This window comes from Mesocricetus auratus, unplaced genomic scaffold, assembly GCF_017639785.1.
Source record: "Mesocricetus auratus isolate SY011 unplaced genomic scaffold, BCM_Maur_2.0 Super-Scaffold_100027, whole genome shotgun sequence".
NCBI classification, from domain to species: Eukaryota; Metazoa; Chordata; class Mammalia; order Rodentia; family Cricetidae; genus Mesocricetus; species Mesocricetus auratus.
In genome coordinates this window covers 25,718,070-25,740,014 of record NW_024429208.1, presented here as the reverse complement: position 1 = coordinate 25,740,014, position 21,945 = coordinate 25,718,070, and the positions used below count along the sequence as shown (strand labels likewise).

General features: G+C 41.0%; 1 protein-coding gene across 4 annotated transcripts in view; it reads left to right on the top strand.

Annotated features, from left to right (window-relative positions):
* The window catches only part of Lims1 (LIM zinc finger domain containing 1), a 101,041-nt gene that overhangs the window by 41,018 nt on the left and 38,078 nt on the right, over positions 1-21,945 (top strand). The window contains exon 1 of one of the 4 annotated variants that reach the window (XM_021227649.2): positions 9,081-9,385. The exons of 2 other annotated variants lie outside the window; for them this stretch is intronic. In XM_021227649.2, coding sequence (XP_021083308.1) covers positions 9,279-9,385 — 107 coding nt within the window. In that variant the 5' untranslated portion in view covers positions 9,081-9,278. Of the gene's footprint in view, positions 1-9,080; positions 9,386-21,945 lie in introns of those variants that run through there. One more of the 4 variants, XM_021227650.2, reaches the window with a different exon arrangement.

Genomic DNA, 21,945 nt, shown 5'->3' with positions numbered 1-21,945 from the left:
CCCAGTACTCGGGAGGCAGAGGCAGGCAGACCTCTGTGAGTTCGAGGCCAGCCTGGTCTACAGAGTGAGTTCCAGGACAGCCTCCAAAGCTACAGAGAAACCCTGTCTCAAAAAACTAAAAAGAAAAAAAGTAGGACTCAGAAATTTAGGGAAGAATTTTTAGACTTGAAGACATAATTACTTTGAAAAATTACATACTAGGGCTGGAGAAATGGTGACAAGGCAGGCATTTAAAGCCAGTCTTGTCCACATAAGGCAACCAGAGATACATAATGAGACGATGTCTCAAAAAAATGCAGAATCAGTGAATAAAAGGAATAAGACTGATGCCTGAGATGAAAAAATAAAACCATTGTTGCCTTCAAGATTACAGTTTATACTGAACCAAGAATTTGGTAACCTGGTGAAAATCATTTGACATGACCATTGATTGGTTTTGTTGTTGTTGTTGTTGTTTGTTTGTTTATTTTTTTGAGACAGGCTTTCTCTGTAGCTTTAGAGGCTGTCCTGGAACTCCCTCTGTAGATCAGGCTGGCCTCGAACTCACAGAGATCCGTCTGCCTCTGCCTCCCGAGTGCTGGGATTAAAGGCGTGTGCCACCAACGCCGGTGACCATTGATTGTTGCCACTACTGACTTTTAAGATACACCTTGTGAATTCCAGCACCAGGAAAAGATCCACATTTGTTCTTCCCAGCCTCTGGTTCAGCTTGGCTTGCAGCTGTGGAATATGAAAGTACATCTGTCTCATCTTTTTCACATATAATACATACTTTACTAGCTGAGTTTTTGTTTGTTTTGTTTTCCCCTTCTTAAAGCAGGATAACCCTCCCAAGGTGTCCCAAACTCTTGACCTTCCTACCTCAACCTCCCAAGTTCAGGAATTACAGATGTGTATGTCACCAAGTCCTTCTCGGATTCTTTATTTTTTTCCTCTATGAGTGTTTTACTTAGCAATATACTTAGATATGCTGTCAAGTATACAGTAGGTAGGAAGAATGAATAGAAACAATATTTATAGCTGTGCTGTTTAAAAAGTGGTAGGCATACATATATGTAGCAGCTCCCTCACAGTTGCTATTCTGAGGAAGGTTCTTTAAGAATCTGAAAGGAAATGAAACTACAAGATCTAAGGAAATCCCTGAAATGTACAAGATTCTTAAGCTATCTGCAGAGTTGTATAACATAGATCTCCTGGGGAGGCTGGCCCACCTGACTGCAAGTTATTCAGGGAGCTTTAGGGATGCAGGTTTCCTTAGTTGTCACCCCTACTGAGGTGAACTTCCTAGTAATGCAACTGCCATTAAGTCATCCTTGCTTCTGTAAGTAACCCCTGACCTTTGTAAATAAGCCCAATAAACTGTTTCGTTCACCAGATTGGGCTTTGGTGGAATTATTTCTGTAATCTGTCATTGGTGCCCCATCTGAGGTGAATAGGTATTTGTTCCTTTCTCCCCAGGAAAGGCTAAAAAAACAATAGCAACTTCCAGTTTGGTTTGGTTTAGTTTTTGAGACAGTCTCTCTACATAACCCAGACTGTACTTAAACTCGATGTGTAGATCAGGCTGGCCTCAAACTTTTAGGGATTTGCCTGCCTCTGCCCCCTGAATGCTGGTATTAAAGGTGAAAGCCACCACTGCCCTGCTGCTAACTTGTTTTAAGTCCATTCTTATGTGAAAATCTGGGTTTATGTAAACAGCTTTTATGAATTTATGTTGTTTGGTTTTGTTGTTGCTTTGTTTGGGATGTTGGGATTAAACCCAGGGGTGGTTAGTGAAGGATATAGAGTTGCCTAGTAACATCTGCTTTCTGTGCAAGACTCAGCGTCATCTTTCAGACACTACTTAATATGTTTGAACCATGGTCAAAGTCATGGACAGTCCCAGGAACAGTTCCAAAGTCAGTGCAGCTTTTTGGGGTAGAAGACTGGGAAGTAACCAGGCAGGCACATGACACTGGGATAGGATGACGTTAACGTTAGTCATTTGAGTTGTAAAATACTGTAAGGAGGAAGGATGCAGTTCTCACTTCTGTCTTCCTGCCCTCCAGGTACAAGTGCTGTGTTGAGCGGATGCTCCATTCTCTCCCAAGGCAGGTGTGTTAGGGCTGGGGCGGCCAACACCTGTTTCTAGTCTTGAATGTCTTATATAACTCACATCTTTGGAGTAGGTTGCTTAAGAGAAAACGAACAGCATAATGAGCAGGAAAAGCCCAAAGGTTGCTCAGTGTCTTTCTTGTCTTCCTGCCTCCGTACAGAGGACTTGACATAAAGGTAACGGAGAAGGCCTTCAGAAAATGTTTGCTAAGCCTGAATACAAAAAGCTGCCTCTAGTGGTTCCTGTTTGGGGAGTGGGATTTCCAACTGCAGAAGAGGAAGAACAAAGTGTGTTTAGGCAGGGAGCACAGTCATCTTTTTTTTTTTTCTTTCAATGTTTGTGTGTAAGGGTACATGTGTTTGGTACACGTTTGTGTATGTGAAAGTTTTTGTGGAGGCCGGAAGTCAGGAGCCATCTACTTTTTTATTTAGCTTACTTTTAGTGTGTGTGTGTGTGTGTGTGTGTGTGTGTGTGTGTGTGTGTGTGTGTGTGTGTGTTGGGTGACCAGGTGTCTTTCTATACTATTCTGTACTTTATTTTCTGAGCCAGTCTCTTGCTGAACCTACACTTGCCAGTTGGCTAGACTGTCTGGTTGGAGAGATCCAGCTCCTCTCCAAGAGCTAGGGTCACAGTCATGTAACTTTTTACATGGGCATTGGTGATCTGAGCTCAGGTTTTTATACGCGTTTAGCCATTTCCTTAGCTGCTACCTTGTTTTTTGAGACAGTCTCCATTGGCCTGAAGCTTGCAAAGCAGGGTAGCCAGAGAACCCCAGGACTCCTCTGATCTCTACCTCAATACTAGGATTACAAGAGTGTGCCACACTCTGCTTTTTTTGATTTTTATTCTTTGTGTCTTTGTGATGAGGGGCAGGGCCAGCTCACCTACCTTGGACATTGATGGGGAAGGGAAGCATCTCTCCCTTGCCCATGCTACCACATGACTTATGAGTAATGGAGACAGCTCTCCCATGCTCTCAACTTCGGGGCCTGTACACCCACACTCCCACCAACAGGATTGGCTCTCTTCACAATCTGCTGTTTTTACATGGTTCTGGGGAATCAAACTCAGGTCTTCATGTTAGCATCTCAAGGAATTCACCAGATACTTCTCCAACCCCCTAATCCTAGTTAATCTTAACCTGGGACAAGACTGTCATATTATTCAATTTAGCCTCTCTGTTTCCAAAAAGAAAAAAAACCTTCAGTGGGTAAAAAGGGCTGTCCTCGAGTATGAAGGAGACTGTTGTCTCAAGTATGCCAGATGCTCACTGTTACAAAACTCCTATGAGTTAGTGAAATTAACAGCAAATTGAACCAATAAGAGGCCCACATTTGTATGCATATTCCCTTGGTCCAATCCATATTACATAAGGTTTACCCAAGTAAGAGGTGGTCATGTATATTGGTTGAAACCCCTGTTCTGATCTTGGCATGCCTGCAGGCCCCAAGCCTGAATAAGCATTGCTTCTCATGCCAACATGCAGGTGTTGCTGGTCTCTGACCTTGGCAGGGTCTGTCAGCCATTAATTAGACTGTGCTTTCTCTGTTCTTGTGTTTCCATGAACATCTGTAGTTTTCCTATAGTGGGGAGCTAGCTTCTTTATCACAGCCTCCGTGACATAGCTGCAGTCTTTCTTAGTTACCTCATGTCTAGGTCCCTTGTCCTGGATGGGTATTCTTATCAATAATTAAGTTTCTATTAAAATTAGCTGCATTAGAAGCAACTATATATGAAAGAACAGTGATATATTTTACTTGTTCCTTAGTGGGGGGGGCAAGTTTTATGGGAGTGGGATCCAACTTGCCAGGCCAACACAGGCTTCTTCTACCCCAGAGCCTTGTCCTTCCTCTTACCTGGTGAGCTTGGCTCTCTGTTACCCAGCTACAAGCCCTCTTATTTCCCTTCTTCTGTGTTCTAGACTTCACCATTTTAACTTCACCACTCCTTTTAGCCCTAACCTGTTTTCACCATAACAAAATGACTTCCTGTGTACTTAAACACCAAGTAAGTTTCCAGAAGTGAAACTGTCATCTTAGTGTCACCGCTTTCTCTAGGACCTTCTACCCAACCCATCTTGTGCTCTTAAATGACATCTGAGATTAGAAGCCAACTATGAAAGTAAGAGAAAGCCAACTCTGCAGAGTTGTCCTCTGAATCCATACCTGCAGCATACCACACATTTACACACTAATAAATAAAGTTTAACGTTTGTTATTGCAGCTAGCTGTACTGACACATGCTTTTAATTCTGGTAATGACTAAAATAAACAAAGATAGTGTGTATTTGGCTTGATAACCTTAAAAGTTTATCCTGAACTATTTGAAAATTTACCAAGAAACATTGCTCTTGAGAACATTTATTAATGTAGATGATCCCATGTTGTTGATTTTAAGAGGAATTGCCCTGTTTCTGACTCAGTCAAGTTCCTGTGAACATTTAGTTTTGATTGTGTGTGCATGTGTATGTGTGCATGCCATAGTACATGTATGGGGGTAAGAGATGTCTTACTACTTTTCTGTTGCTGTGCAAAATACCAGGACCAAGGCACCTTACAAAAGAAAGTGTCTAGTTGGGCTTATGGTTTCACAGGTTGGTGTTCATGGTGGCAAAGCCTAGCAACAGATACAGCTGAGAGCTTACATTTAATCTATAAGCAAGAGACAGACATTGGGAATGGTCCTTTGCAAGTGCAGTAAGTGCCATGTCTCCACCTTCTAATGTGTTTTTCCCTGTAAATTATTACCTGTGAGACAAATCTTAAGCTAAAAAAGAATCTTTTTCTATCAAATCCAAAATTAGTTATGAAACAAAATTCTTCTCTTGTTGCACATCACATATAGAAGTTAATGTCCTGAAATTGCACAGCTGTTCACCCAGTTTATAGGCCTTCTGGACCTAGCATAAAAGATACTGGTAATGAGCTCTGGTTAATTACACCTCTGCATGGAGGCTGTTTTGCAGCTCTTGTTAACTATAAGAAAAAGAAATAGATGACTCAGTAACACTATTGATCAAACCTAGGTGGTTGAGGCTCAGTTAGGCTTCTTTGCCCTTTTGTGTGTGCCTGAATCGATTACTTGTAACAGGCTGCTGAAAACTGTACTTGACAATTTTAGATGAACATTTAAGCAATTTTTTTTGCCTTACCCAGCAGTATTTATACTTGTGGAAGACTCTCTTCAAACCTACAGGTATTATAAGCTCTGAAATTTCATGAAATACATTCTAAAACTATAAAATAATTAATGTCTTTACAATGCCATTTGGAGGGGCTAGAGCAATAGTTCAGCTAAGTGCTCTTAACAAGGGCCCCAGGTTTAGTTCCCAAAACCCACATGACGGTTTAAAACACCTGTAACTCCAGTTCCAGGAAATCTGATACCTTGTTCAGGCTTCCATTTGCACAGGAATGCATGTGGTACACATATATACACAAAGGCAAAACACTTATGCACATGAAATAAAAAAATAAATGAAAAATTTACATTTCACTTAGATAATATGGAAAGTTAAGAGCAGAACATTCAAAACTCTAAGGAGACAGACAGGCTGCCATGAGTTTGAGGACAGCCTGAGCTACATAGGATGATCCTGTCTCAAGAAAACAACTAAACAACCAGTAGTGAGACTATATAGTTTTGATTACAGAGAGGAGCACAGGAGTCCATAGAACAAAGGGGATTGATTGGCCTGCGAGGTCTAGAAAGACATTCTGTCTTTACCCTGCAAGATTCCTTCTTCTAGATTTACAGGCTACATTGGCAGAAACCAGGAAGTGAGCACATCTGTCCTAGGAACTGCCTGGAATCCAGAAGGCTAGGGGCCTAGGAGCCAGGGTCAGGCTCAGCTGGCACCAGATGGCACACCCTGTTCTCTTTGTTTATACTGTTATAAAGGCAGTGGAACCATGGAAAGGTTTTTAAGAAGGGTCAATAAGTAATCGACCTGCATTTTAAAAGATAGTTTAAATAGATTAGAAGGTTGGTGGCGGATAGAAATTTAGAGCAGACAGGAGGAACTTTTCCAAGCAGTGCACAGCCTGCTGCTGAGCAGATAGGGCCAGAGGAGCACACATGGTGACGCCACACTGATTGGAGGCATTCAGAAAAGGGAGAGACAAATGCTCAGGGAAGATCTAAAGAATTGTCTATGGGCTTTTAAGCCTGTCATTTTGTAATATTGTTTTAAAATGTATTATTGTTTTAAAATGTAGTGTTCACGTGTAGTTTCTGTGAGAATCATTATCTTCATCAGAATCACAAAAGGCCCCTGATTCCCAGAACATAGAAAACTATGGGGGTAGCTGTTAGCCTGAGAGGAAAAAGGTTTTCCAGAGCACTCAGTAGAACTGGAGTTTAAAGTTGCAGAATAAATTGTCAGCTTTGCCATTGATATTAAATTGGAGCAGATTGCTATTTCATGCCAGAGTCAACAAGAACCCAGCAAAGCTAGAAATGACAATGGTATGGAAAGCTGTGATGAAGCGTAGAGGCAGGCTGGAAAACCATAGCTGCAACAACTTGGGTTCCATTGTTCTTTGTAACTACTAGGAATAGGAATAGGAATAGGAGAGACCTAGGAATTTTATGAAGTGATCACTACTCCAAGTGTCCAAGGATAGGCAAAGTCTCCAGTTATGGATGTTATGTGGTGGTGAGGCCACATGAGAACCAGGGGTACGAATTCTTCGTTGAATGTAAGACTGAAGTGGCAGTCCAAATCTTAAGAATGCAGAAATGGAAAGAGCTCTACTTTGAGTCACGTGGGGGAAAGCACTTGTCTAGACCTCTCTGTACTGTAAAAATTATGCAGTTGTTTGAAACTGAAGACTTGATAGAACCACACCTGAACAGAAAATTAGGCACAATTGGCAACTATTTTTCTAGGCAAAAATGTATTTGAAGGATAAAAAGAACTAGGAGTCTGGGGACATATAGCTCAAGTCTGAGGGCTGGGGCTAGTAAAATGCTTACTTAACATGCAAGAATCCCCAGAATTGTACAAACTAGGCAACTAGGAGTAGTTGGGACATACCTGCAATCCACCTGAGGGTGGAGATGGGAGATTAAGGCGTTCGGAGATATCTTTGTCTATCTAGTGAGTTCGGGACTAGCCTAAGATACATGAGACCCTGTCTCAATAAATAAAAAGGGGTCTGGGCATAGTGGTGCATAATTTAATTCCTGCTCTTGGGAGGCTGAGGCAGGCAGGTCTTTATGAGTTTGAAGCCAGCCTGGTCTGTGTAGCAATTTCTAAGCTAGCAAGGTCAACATAGTAAGACCTTGTCTACAGAAACAAAGCAACAGTAAAAATTTTAAAAAGTCAAAGATCTTCTGCCCTGTATCTGCTGTGCGCTGGGTACGCACCCTCACCTGGTAGTGGTGTGGGGCCAATGCTGGCTGCAGGCTATCAAATGGTAATCGATAGTGTATTTTGATGAAGTTTGTGAAATTTTCTTGCAAAGTTTTGGAGTCCCTGTTAGTGCCTTCAGGGATGAAGGAAAAGGACAGAAGCCACCCCCCCTTCCCTCCTTCCTTCCCTTCTTTGTCTCTCTGTCTTCATGAAGAGAGTGGTTTAAAGAGCCTCCAGCAGCCAGGCAGTGGTGGTGCACGCCTCCAATCTCAGGAGGCAGAGGCAGGTAGATCTCTGGGAGTTTGGGGCCAGCTTGGTCTGCAAAGCAAGTTCCAGGACAGTCAGAGCTGTTACACAGAGAAACCCTGTCTTTATCCCTCCTGCCCCCTCCCCCAATGCAGCAAAGGCTCAGAATTTAATTTTATTCTTTGCAGCAGTTTCATTGCAGCATAAACATTGATTTACTAAAATTCCTGTTTGTCAGCTCAGCCATTTGAGAAGTCAGAGGGCAACAGTTGTCATAGCCTGTCTGTTACAGGGCTTGGGACTTTTGTTTTGTCACTGCCTCCACATCCTTTTAACCACAGACTCATCGTACAGGATCCATCCCACACAGTTCTGTTTCCTGTGCAAGTAAATTTCAGTAATCACCAAGTCTGTTTCCTTGTCAGCATGTGGCATTGTTAAAAAAAAAAAAACAAAAAAACTTAAAAGTTGCTGGTTATGTTATACAGTAGAAGTACATCTTCTTTCTGGATGGTGCTTAGTATTGAACCTAGGGCCTTGCACATGCTAAGAATACACTCTCCAGTGAACTCTACTCTCCAGCCCCTTTTCTGCACTCTTGTTGAGAGAAGTCTAAAAGCAAAAGCAAAAGAATGGTACAAATTGCGTAAAGAAAACCATGAAGTAGCCAGCAGCCAGCCTATATTTGTGCTGTGGTGTAAGCCCTGAGAAGGACTTAACTGACTTGGTGGGTGTACTGCTAACAATTTTGGAGCAGGTGACATAGCATTCCCGTGTCCTCTCTGTCATCTACAGCCCCTTGCCCTTTCCAAGATCAGATACAGGGTAAATATTGGCACCTGTGGGCTGATAGCCTGTGATAAGTGTTACCTAGCAGAGGTGACTGTGTAAGTTGTGATGATTCGGAAGATAGGCGGGAAATCAGAAAATCGTTGCACAGGATTTAACAGGAGAAACGCTCTTCCTCCCATTTATGAATTTTTTAGTAATATTTAAGGGGAGGGGATGGACCAGAGGCTTCTCTTATTAGGACTATTTAGAGTAGCGAGAGAGGAAGGAATAGGACTGCTTCCTTTGGAATTCTGTCTTTTTTTCCTTCAGGGAAAATGTCCCAGAGAGCTACTGATGACCAGGCACTTCTCTATACTGACAGCTGTCTGTGAAATGTTAATGGGTTTCCTGGCAAATAAAACGAGGCTGGACCCTTCTTTAAGCATTGCTAGATCTTTTCCTCCCAACTTTAATTTGGAAGAATCTTGGAGAGATTTTATAAAGAAATTGGTGTGATTATTCATAAGAAATTTGCTTATGGTGACCACGTGGGCCTTGTGGGTCACTGACTCCCCCTTCCCTAGGTACAGGGCCCAGAGATAAGGCAAGTCATGTCTTGCTGAGGAGGGTGTGTACCAAAGAAACAGGAAGCTGTTTCAGCCGACTGCCTGGCCTGCCTTGCCTGGAGGTTTCTAGCCCAGAGTCAGGTGTGCTGAGGTCCTTCCGCAGAGGACACTGCCTTTCTGAGCTGGCGACACGCGCCTAGCATAAGCGCTCCAACATATCCTTAATTGCTGTGCAGAGACAACTATGACTGCATTACAGCTTAAGGAGCTTTCACAGTCGGACCTCTACCGGAGAAGGCGAGAGCGTCCTGACAGTCTAAGAGTAAATGGGCTCCCAGAGGAAGAGCTGAGGTGAGTGCGCAGTCAGGCTGGCTAAGGGTCAGGGTTCCTGAGGGTTGCCGCAGGGATTCAGACCCTAGTGGATGATGCAGTGTTCCTAGGAGAGGAACCTCTGTGAACTGGAGTCCTTTCCCACGCTTTCCAACCCACACAAGCCTGTACACTCCAGCTCATCTTCACACCTGGGCTGCTGGGGCATCCTTCCATGCACCCAGAAGAGCTTTCCAGCTGGGTTAGAGGTAGCTGTTTGGGTGTATCAGAGCAGATTTCTGTGAGAAATTTGAGTTTGAGTATGTGCCAGGCAGTTTGTAGTGTTTGGTGTGGGGGCTGGGAGGGGTTCCTGGGATTCTTTGTTATTGAAGTGATGTAACAAAGGAATGTTGTGGGACTGCTGAATGTAATTTAGGAATAAAGGACATCAAAACTCTGGAGACCAAACTAACAAAAGATAAGTTGTTTTAGGTTCCAAATTAATTTATCTAAAATCAGCATATTTGGTAGGTGGCTTTGTTGTTGTTGTTCTGTTTTGTTTTTTTCTGAAACTGGCAAAAAAAAAAGTTCTTTTAGATTTGGTGTTCTGAAGTTCCTGTGTTACTGAGAAAGGGGATTTGGATTTTCTTTTTCCTGGGCAGAAAGTGTTCCTGTTTTCCTGCTAACAGAAAGTGCAGTAAAGGGAAACATTTACAAAAATGAAGTCCTGTATCTGAACTTTCATTTGTTTCTGAACTCAAGTATCAGAATATTCTGACAAGATGGCAGAGTGCTATCTAATCTTGTAGCTACTCTCTCTTGACAGGGAACAACTGACAAGCTTTTAAGAGTCTCTGACTTTGTGACCAGCTATATCACAGGACTTGTACTTTCAGAGACAGACACTGAAAATTACTGACTTTTGCCAGTTTTTGACGAGAATAGTAGGCATTGAAAACTGTTGGTGATGCTAGCTTGTGTTCATGCTTTCATTTTTACAATGTAAAGTGACTCTTAGCAACATTTGCTCTATTAGCTGGGAATTCATCAGAGAAAACAGAATTTAAAGGCTTCAGAGTTTGAAATGTCATACATTTTACTTGTGATCTCCCCCTTTGAGAGGGTCGATCTAACCCAGGGCTTCACACATGTTAGGCAAGAATTCAACCAATGAACCATGCAACCAGTCCAGATCCATACACTCAGAATTCAGGAGTGGAGTTAGCAAAAAAAACAGTTCCAATTTCAGATTGGAGACTCTTAGAATTTCATCTTTAAAAAATTAACATCCGTAAAATATGTTAAAGTAGCCCTCTTATACTTATTTTCAGACCTAAAGTACCTGTGAATAAAATTACTTTATTTCCTGGGAGGTAGTTTATTTATATAGCTACACTAATCTTTAAAACTGGATTTTTATTCCCCAGAATTTAAATGAAAAGAAGTAATTGTTCCAATGAACTAAAGAATAGTTTTTTTTTTCCTACCCATTTGGGTGATGTAGTTCCTCAATAGTAACAATAGTGGTTTGAGTTTCTGTCCTCTTGTCTCCTAATACCGGAGAATCACTCTCCATATTTATAATGCAGTTCAAACAGAAAAAGTAGGTAATATTCAGTTTTCCCATGGACTTGTTTAGAGAGTAGGATCCCCCATTATATTTTAGTACTAACACAGCTTTCTTAGCTAAGAAGAATGAGGAAAGTAATGAATTTGAAGTTGGGTGCCCCCAAGTTTCAGTACCTTAGTTCTTGTAAATGTGGATAAAAAGAACTACCAACAGTGTATATCATTACTATCATATAAATCCTCACAGCCATCTCTGTGAGGCAGACATTACCATGGGAATAGTGATAAGACATCGCTTTCTAATTTTAATTGAGTGCCTACTATGTGCCAAATAAAAGTTCAGGGATGAATAAAACATATCCTCTCTACTCAGGGAACAGCTTTTGGCGTAGGATCAACAGATGTTTCCTTAAGAGCAATATTTGTTTGAGTACATGAAGTATCCAGTATCTTTCATGTTATCTCATTATTGCACAAAGCCCATTAGTACTTTTAACTCTTTGCTACTATGTTCCTTTTCTTGTCATGTGTGTGAATGCTTAACAGATTTTTTGAAGACTAGAAAGAACAAAGGCCACTTACAGAAAGCACTTTCCTTTTAATTTTAAATAAAAGACTGATCTGAAATTTAAAATACAGTGTTTTGAAGGAGCCTATAACACACATGAAAATAATTGTAGCTTAAAACTTGAAATTGTTTATAAAAGACACTTAAAGGGTGACATAACATTTGGTTTTATAGATTTTTGTTTTGATGTACTAAATATGACCTGAACGTTCGTTTTGTTGTATTTTGTTTTTGTTTTTGTTTTGTTTTGTTTTAATTTGGGAGAGAATGTCACTATGTAACCTTGGCTGACCTGTAACTTACTCAGTAGACCAGGGTGGCCAAGAATTCATAGCTCTGCCTCTGCCTCTTAAGTGCTTAGATTGAAAGTGTGTGCCACCATGCCCAGAACCTAAAAGTTATTTTGTGCCTGTTTTGTACCTGGAATGTGCCTAACTATGTTTGAGCTCTGGAAATTCAGGAAGTTTAGAAGTTACTCTGAGTTTAGGAGTACTAATATCCCCCCCCTCCTGTGGGGGGATTGCCCCTGAATAGCATTTACAATCTGTGTCTCCCTCTCCCTCTCTCCCTCTCTCCCTCTCTCCCTCTCTCCCTCTCTCCCTCTCTCCCTCTCTCCCTCTCTCCCTCTCTCCCTCTCTCCCTCTCTCCCTCTCTCCCTCTCTCCCTCTCTCCCTCTCTCCCTCTCTCCCTCTCTCTCTCTCTCTCTCTCTCTCTCTCTCTCTCTCTCTCTCTCTCTTCTTTTTCCCCTTAGCTGTTCTTTCCTGTAAATTATTTCCCACCCTAACAGCAGTGTTTTTATGTTTGCTTTTAGGAAACCCAGATGAGCAACATATCTGAGCAATCTCTTTAAAATAGCCAAAGTCACCTTTGCTTTCCCTCAGATATAAACAGATGAGTAAATAACTGATTTAGGGACAAATCAAAACTTGACACTTTGGTACCTACTCTAAAACATATTTTAATGTGTTAGTGAACTATGACCCTCAGGCCAAATCTGACCCACTGCCTAATTTTATAAGCCCCACAAACTCAGAGGTATGTTATATTTTCTGATAATTAAAAATCAATAAAAAGACTATTTCTTCATGTAAAATAACATGAAATTCCTATATCTGTATATGGTTTTATTGGTAGATAGCCATGCTTGTTTCTATGTGTTGTCTCTGATGGTTTTGTGTTAAACTGGCAGTTTTATCATGATACAGATTGGCATGGCCCGCAAAGACGAAAATTCCCTGTTTGCCTCTTTGCAGGAATCCTCACCTGATCCCAGGCCTGTTCCTGAGATGAGCTCAGATATTTGCTCTCTGTCCTGTAGTTATGCTTCTGCCCTGCCCATTCCTACCACCCGCTGTTTAGCTTTAGCATAGATAGAATCAGTAATATGTCAGAACTCTGAAATGAATGAAAAGCGTATTTGAAATTCATATTCGTATATTTTAGGAGCACAGTGAATACGTGAAGGGTATTTTTTGTTTGTATGTTTCTTGAGACAAGGTCTTAGTATGTGTTCTCCACTGTCTTAGGTCTCACTATGTAGTTTAGACTGGACTACTAACTTATAGCAGTCCTTTACCCTGGCCTCTCAAATGTTGGGGTGTTAGATGGGAACCACCACCACCCCATGAAATGTAAAGTTAACAGAGAACAGCATACATGACATTTTATGGGGACACAGTTCAGCCCACAGCAGTGATCTCATACAGTAGTACATAGGATTAAAGGTCATTCTACCACACTTTTTAAAAAAAAGTCATTATATTGAATCTTAGTAAAGTATGTAAGTTTCTTGCCCAGTTTGATCAATATTGATGAATGTATATACGATGACACATCAGTACAGTCCACAGTGTATTGTTATCCTCACATCTCTTTATGGTTCCTCCCTGTCTGCCTCTCCTTTCCTGTATACATAGTCAACCTTTAATCCAATTTTTGTCACTGGATTAGTCTGCAGCTGTTAGAATTCTCTATTCTTTGATTTTAAATTTTATTTTATTTTATTTTATGAGTGTTTTGCGTGCTTGTATATCTGTGCACCACATCCATGCCTGGTGTTCTTGGAAGCCAAAAGAGGACATCAGTTCCCCCAGCACTGGGATGTTACAGGCAGATTTTAGCTGCCATGTGGGGACTGGAAACTGAACCCAGGTCTTCTGCAATAGCAGCCAGTGCTCTTATCCAGCTGAGTCATCTCTCTTGCCCCATATTTCTCTTTTGTTTTGTTTACTTGAACTCAGCATAATTATTTTGAGATGCATTCATTTTGGTACAGTTATCAATAATTGATTCCATTTTATTATTGTAGTTTATACTATGAATAGAATATTTATTTTGAGTTTGATGTTGGATTTATTTCCAGTCTTTGGCTATTTCAAATGAAACTGCTAATGGAGTTCACGTGTGTGTCCTTATGTGGGCGTATGCTTGTTTCCATCCAAAGTAGCTAGATTATTTGGCTAAGTGTGTATTTGTGTATTTGATTTTTTTCAGAACAGAATCACACCAGTAGTGTGTAGTTTCCAGAGAGTCCACTTCTCCTCCCCTTCTTGAAATGATCAAAAAGTATTTTGTCAGCAATTCTGTTGTGTTGTTACAAATCTCACCAAGATTTTAAATGCATTTTTTCTGACATCTTGTCAAGTTTTTTTTTTCTTCATGTACTTATTTGTAGTACATGTATCTGGGCCTTGGATGTATAGGCCCTAGGTTCGATATCTACCTCTGTGCAAAATAATTATTAAATAATACTCTATAGAAATGTAAATTCAGTATTTTTTTCAAACCAATTTTTAGCCTTTTGTGACATTTATGGTTTTCTAATGATGGAGCAAATGTTTTCTCATTGGATCTTCACAATAATTCTGTAGCAAGTTTCTCCCTTTTCACAAAGAAGGGAAAAAGGAGGACTCAGAAACACAGGGCTGGTAATGTTTGAGCAGTTGGGGTTTAAACCCAGGGCTGTAGCCAGCAGTGTCCATACTCTTAGTGGGCTCTTACCAACAGGCTCTGTACCCTTGCTTGGGTTTTAAAATACGATTTGTTACCTGTGGGGTTGGAAAGGTAAATGGGTTGTTTAAAGTGTTAATACAGTCATGAGGATTAGAGTTGATCCCAGCTCCCATATAACAAGCTGGGCATCTCTCAGACACTGGGAACTCAGCTCTGAGCAGGCAGAGCCAGAGGAAGAGGATTGGTGGGGCTTTGAACATAAAAGCAAAAGCTAAAGTCTTTTTTTGCCTGTGGGTGATTAATCTTAAAGTATTTTCTACCTGTTCTTCATAGACATTTGCCCAAAACAAAAAACATACAAACAAAAAATCCAAACAAACCTAGGTTAAAAAAAAAAGCTACTGTGGGTTATGAGTGTTCTGATTTACTCCACATTTGTCTAGGCACTTTTGGTTCAGTCTACATTTATTAAAGCTTCTACTTACATGAAATTGGGGATATGTTCTTAACATATTATCTAATAATGTGAAAAACAAAAACTATGATAAACAATTAAAATATACTGTAGTGCCATAGTGATAAATAGTAGGCATGTCTAAGCAGAGTCGTTATTATTATTGAATGACAGATTGCCTAATAGTTCCAAAGTTTGGCCATTACTTTTGGGTTTGGATAATCTATATTTTGGGCCTTCTCAGGTCTGCTAGTGTGGAAATGCAGCAGAAGCAAGAATGTAGGAAAATGACTGTGCTCTGTGTGTTCTAATAAACCCTTCCTTATCCCGTTAGTAATGGTGAATGATCTGGAGAAAAACCTCCTGATTTGGTTCTGTCTCCTTGGCTTTGCTAGAGTAAGAGTAAATAGAGATACAACTGTAGAACCAAAGCATTAATGAATAATAGCTTATGCTGCCTAAACTCAAATGAAAATGTTAAGTATAAAGGAAAGCAACTTGACCTGATAAAGTCTGTTTATATTAGCAGTTTATAAATCTGTGTTTACATATCTTGTACCTGGAGTAATCTGTACCTGCAGAGTTAGTGACATAGTGACTTCCAGATGAGAAAGAACTGACATTGCAGCATGAGCCATAACAATACTGTTTTTCTGATTGTATTTGTGTTCAGATCAATAAAATATATCAGGTGATTTTCCCTGCTCCTTCTCTATTCCAGGAAGCAGCCTTGCCTATCACATGGGAATTAAATACATAATCATGACAGCAATGTAAAATTACACTTTACCCTTTTGAATTACTTCTTATTCTCCTTCCTCTTAACTCTTAGTCATTTAACAGGGTTTTTTTTTCATATGTGTCTTTTAAGAAAATTTAAATTAAATTTAGACTTTAAAGGTTTTTAATTTGAAATTCATGTATGAAGAATGGGTTTTATTGTGGCATTTTCATACATATGTATCATTATACCTTATTCTAATTTGTCCTCCCCCTTTGCTACTTTGCTACTTATCACGGTGGTTGGTTCCCTTCCTCCCCACAGATAGTCCCCATTTCTGATCTCTTTTTTCCCTCTTATGATTTCATGGTTCCATGGTGTGTGTGTGTGTGTGTGTGTGTGTGTGTGTGTGTGTGTGTGTGTGTGTGTTTAAATCTGGGCTTTCCCAGATATGAGAGAAAAACATGTGTTATCTTTCTGGATTATTTCATTTAACAGAGCGATTTCCCATATTTCAGAGAACATTTATGGATAGATTATTTCTGAAAACAATCGTGTGGTCTTTGCTCTAATATTACTAGATAAGTGTTGCCATCCATAGAAGGACTACTGTTTTAAAGGGGTACAAATCATTTACTTGGGGGCTGGAGAGATGACTCAGATGTTAAGAACACTGGCTACTCTTCCAGAGGTCCTGAGTTCAATTCTGAGCAACCACATGGTGGCTCATAACCATCTATAATGAGATCTGGTGCCCTCTTCTGGCATGCAGGCAGACATGCAGACAGAGCACTCATACACATAAAATAAATAAAATCTTTTAAAAAATCATTTACTTGTTTGTTTGGGTGTTTTGCTATCATTTGTTTGTTTTTGTGGGGGGGCTTTCATATGTTTGTTTTTGTTTTTTGAGACAGGGTCTTACAATATAGCCTTGACTGACCTGGAACTCATTATTTAGCACAGGTTTGTCTCAAATTCATGTTCCTCTTGTCTCAGCCTCCCTAGCTGTGATTATAGTTACATACCACCACACCTTGCTTAACTACTTTAGTTTTGCTTCTCTTTTGCAGTGCTGAGGACCAAATTTAGGGCTCCTTTTGCTACTGAGCTACAACTCTAGCAATAAATGACTGACTTCTGGTACAGCCAGCATAGATACCTATCATTAGAGATAGGACAGCATTTTTACTTCCATTTAGTTCATAACATTTTTTTTTAGTTTATTTGAACCATTCTCAATGATTCATAATTTAGTTTGTGGATAAGTTCTCAGCCCTTGGAAAATTTGTCTTCTGTCCTGGTTGGTTTTATAGTCTTGCCTACAGGCAAGTCCGTGGGGGCATTTTCTTGATTAATGATTGATATGAGAGGTCCCAGCCCATTGAGGATGGTGCTGCCTCTGGGTACTAGGATGTATAAGACAGCAAATTGAACAAGCCAGTAAGCAGCATTCCTCCATGGCTTCTGCTTCAGCTCCTGCTTCCAGGTTCCTGCCAAGAGTTCCCTCAATGATGGAATATGACCTGAATTTTAAGCAGGAATAAGCACTTTTTTTTAGCCAAGTTGATTTTGTTCTTGATAATTTATCACAGCAAGAGAACTCCTAATTAATACATCTTCTCTCTCTGTTTTCACAGACTAGTCATTTGACATTGTGCCAAGTTAGTTTTTTTATTATTATTAATTCTTGCTTTCTTATCTACGAATTGTTGTAAAAAAGATTGTTTTCACTAATGCTTGATTCGTAGAAGTACTGGGTAGGCCACAGGCCATTTAGGTATGTTTGTTGTCTTGAACTAAAACCCCTTATAACAGTTCCATTTATAAAAGGCTTAAATGTAATTTCACTTTCTTTTTTGAGACCAATTCTTGCTCTTACTATGTAGCCATGACTTTCCCAGAACTGACTATATAGATGAGGTTGATCTTGATCCTGCAATAATGATCCTTCTGCCTTTTTTTTTTTTTTTTGCCTCCTGAGAGTTGGGATTGTAGGTATGAGCTTCCATACTTAGCTTCCTTAAATGTAACTAACCCACATGGCACCTGTTTGTGCTCATAACTCAGTTACAATAATAACTGGAGCGTTAATAATCTGCCTGGGCTCTGTAGTACTCTTTTACCGATTGTTGGCTGGATTCTGTTCTGACCGGTTTACAGATGATGTGGGAACTGGGTGCTAACTGTCACCACTTCTGTAGCAGCAGAGGATGAGTTCTGAGAATAGAAGGAAGGAGCAATATCCTTCAGGACTTACACCAAAATGGACAGAAGGAAACATATGAACAGAGTTCTTAGGAGGATACTTGACTCACTCTTGTCCCCTGCTAAACTGTATGTAAAAGAGAAAAGAAAATGTGGTGACAAGGTTCGATTCTGCTCTGTTAAGGCAACTGCCCTCTTTAGAGGCTCAGGTAATTCAGCCTGCCCATTGTTGGATTTAATTTTTCTATCTTTGGGAACCAGAGAGAGGTCAACATACGGTGGGGAAAAGAGAATGAGGTGTGATACGTCATCTAATAAAAGCTTATTTCATAATAAATAGTCCAGATCATTGTTGTATAGTCTTACATATTGCACAAAGGCTGATTTTCCCACCCATGCTGTCCTGGTGACTGTGCATTCTGTCAGTGCTGCTTCCTCTTCTGTGGAAGCAGAAAACTCATGAAGACCTCAAGTTCCTCAGTCGTCTTCTTTTTTGTGTCCTTCTGAGGACTCTGACTGTTTCATTGGGCTGTACTTAGCTTAGCTACCTACTCCTCCCACCTATTCCTAGTTCCAGCAGCAAATATGGCTGTTTTAAGTTTCTAAGTGAGACAAGTTCCTCATGTTGGGTAAGGAGCCCAAAAGTCTGAGAGCTCTCCAACTACAGGACTCTGACCACAGGCTTGCTCTGTTGGTCTTTGTCCAATTGAAGATATGGCTCAGAGCTTAAGAGCAAAAGTAAATGTCTGAGAAGGATAACCTCTTCAATTTTGTTTTTATGTATGTGTGTGAATGTACACTCTGTGAGTACAGTGCACATAGAAACAAGAAGGCCATTGGCTCCCCTGATCTGGAGCTTGATGTAGGTGCTGGAGACTAAACTCCGGTCCTTAACTCATCTAGATGGGAGGGCTCCTGTCAGGTTGATAGAAAACAACTGTTTTCTCCAGACCAGCTCTTTCTTTTTATTTCTATGTGTCTTTTTATATCATTTTGATGTTGATCCCATTCATTTCCTAGTCCCTTTGCATCCTCCCTCCACCCCCACACACCCCAAATAACAAAATTTAAGAGAAAAGGAAAAAAATTTAAAGGGGGAAAATTAAAAGTTCATGGAAGCTTCAGTATGATACAGGTAGTCACTGTAAACCCCTTTGACCATATATCTTTCCTTGCAAGTGTTCATTGCAATGAGTCATTGATCTGGTTTGAGGCCTCCTCTGGTAACTACTACATGATTGATGCTGGGCCCTCACTAGGATGCTTGGATATTCTGTTGCCCTGTGGTGTGGAGATCCTGCAGCTTTGGACCGTCACATAACTCCAGTAGATCATAGACGGGGTGAATGTTGGGGTGGGCCAAGTCATAACCCTGGTTCTGGGCCTGGGCTGTAGGGTTGGTTCACCAGGATGAGCTCTCCAGTATTGCCCAGACTATTTCAGCAATGAGCTAGGGGCACGGACGGTTCTCAGGCTTTTATGTCCTCAGGGTTGACTCTTCCACACCTGCACCAAGGTACAGAGGCCACTCTGAGTACTGCAGCTGATGAGGGGTAGGGACAGCCTTCCCGCTCTTATGACCCCAGCCAGGGCAAGGAGGTGGGGGAGGGCATCTCTCCTCTTCTCATGCTAGGGACAATTCTCCTTTGTTCATAACACTAGGCTGGGTCACTCTAACCTCCAATCACTAGGCAGCCTAGGCAAGGGGCAAGGTCTGTTTCATGAGTCTGCAGCCAGTAAGGGTGAGTGAGGGTCAGCTCTCTTGTCCAGACCAGCTCTTAATAGATGTTGATATAGCAATAGAATAGGATGAGCTGCCATAAAATCGTCACTATCCCAAGGGCTTAGGTAAAAGTCTCCAAGGAAGCCCCTTACCCCCACCCCATGCCGTACACAGCCATTGCCCATTTCTATCTTGCAGAACTACCAAAGGAATGGATCCTGCTGGTTACTTTGTGCACAGGAGCCCAACACACTACTGCAGATGCTGCAGCTGCCATGCTCTGTACGATGGGGAAGCCTAACAGTCTGGTTATCTGAGACTGCTCTCTGCAGGCAGGCCCAGGGAGCCAAACACTGTAGCTTTTCTCTGGTGCCCTCTACTGACATGGCTTGTCTTCACTTTAGCGACCAAGACAGAGTGAGGCAGTGCTTTACTTCGTCAGCATTTAGGCTGTGAGCTGCCAGGATTATAGAATTCCTCTTGAGAAGAGTGAAAGAATGTACAAAGACCTTCATGTGTAACCATGTGACCTGCTTTCAGGCCAGAACAAAGGCTATTTGGAGAATCTTAGAGAGGCTGCCACCCCAGCAGGATAGTTGCACATCTGGTCAACATCAGACTCTGAGGGTCTTGTTATGTCCTTTCCACATTGTCTTTTACTGCAGTTATGATAGAATCTGAGTCATGGCAGCTAAACTATTCCTTGCCTTTCTCTGAACATCACAAAATTTAAACCTCATAAAGGGAAGGAACCATTTCAGCTTTAGCAAAAAAAAAAAAAAAAAAAAAAAAAGTTCTCAGTTTCTCTATATTCTGGCCAATATTTTCTTTTTAAAATGTGTATGTATATTCTACATCAAGAAAGTAACTGGAAATGAGAGGTATATGAATTTTAACTAGAAGAATCTTTGACTTGAATGAAGTGATTTACTTCTGTCTTTCTGTACTGAAAAATTCAGGGTTTTCTTTTTTCCTTATCAGTGAAGTGGGACTCATATTAAGCTTAGTCAAGAATAAAACCTCCCACTGACTTCCTGTCCCAGTGTAGCTGGCAGTTGTATGAGAAGCTCTGCTGAGTCAGAACTAAAATAAGAATGTACCTTAGAGCCTGGCAGTCTGAAGCTGCTGGTCACCATAACCATATAAAGAGCTCCTGGATGCACTGAAAGGTTTCCCTGGTAACTGGGGCATCACTTAGGTCAACACAGCTAAAAATACTGTTCTCTATATTCGGAGCTTTCTCAAATGTGGCTTTGTAGCTTTCTAAAAAGATGTCTAGAGGTAAGAACATGTTAATGCATCATGATAAGAATTAAAAGCTGTGATGAACAATAAAGAAAGCACTAGAGGGATATTTTCCAGAAAAAAAAACATTGAAAAATCAGAGCAAAGCCTCCTAACCTTGGATGGAAATTTAAAGAATTGTCTAAATTGATCAAACACTCCAAATTCAGCAACGGGAACTTTGTGTGGGGGCCTAAGGAGTTTGCTGCAGTGATTGTAGTTAGGGAGCTGTCTCCTCTTAACTATGGTCTTGCTAAATAAAGACCCTGAACTGACTGGGTGTCATCAAAGGTGGTGACTGTTGGCCCTCTACTTCTTAGCAGCATAATTGATGAAATTCTGAGAGGGTGCTCCAGGCTCTGAAGGGTACAGAGACTGAGCGACCCAACTTTGAGGTACTTGTGTACAGGACAGTGTTCAGTCTTCCTAAAGTCAGACTCATTGACTAGGATGCAGTCTCTAACTGAGAGGAATAATGACTCTTTGATAGTTATACATGTTCTCTAAGCTGTATTGTTGTTGAATGATCAGGAAGGGCAAATCCAGCTTACAAAATGAAATGTGCAGGCTACTCATCCTGCCCCAGGCTGCCAGTTGTTGATGACATTTCTTGATGTTCTGTCATTAATGGTTATAACTTTTTCTACACATTTGGCAGCTTCCCAGATCTCCTCCCATCTCCTTTTTATGGAGGTTGCCTATATGATAAGGATGTGTCATTGCAAAGAAAGGGTGGCTGGGGTCTGGGTCTGGTTAGCTCTGCTGTTTTGTCTTTACACAGTTTTCAGAATGTTAGAGAAGACCATGGAGAAATAGAAGGAGCTTCCTCCAGGCTCTCTCCTTCACTCTCCTCAGCTAGGGCATCTTTACGCACCCTGATCTTGTGTGGATAGGTTTTGTGTGTGTGTGTGTGTGTGTGTGTGTGTGTGTGTGTGTGTGTGTGTGTGTGTGTGTGTGTTGTTAAACTGGTTAAGACTGAGTAGCTGAAGTATTGATTTGCAGTATTTAGGCCGGTTTGAGACAGAACATTTCTGCTGTTGTGGAGCTGGCACGTGTGGTCCTGTGTCACAGGCCTTTGACAACCCCTTGCTACATCCTGCCTGTGGTTTCTGTGGCCTCTCTC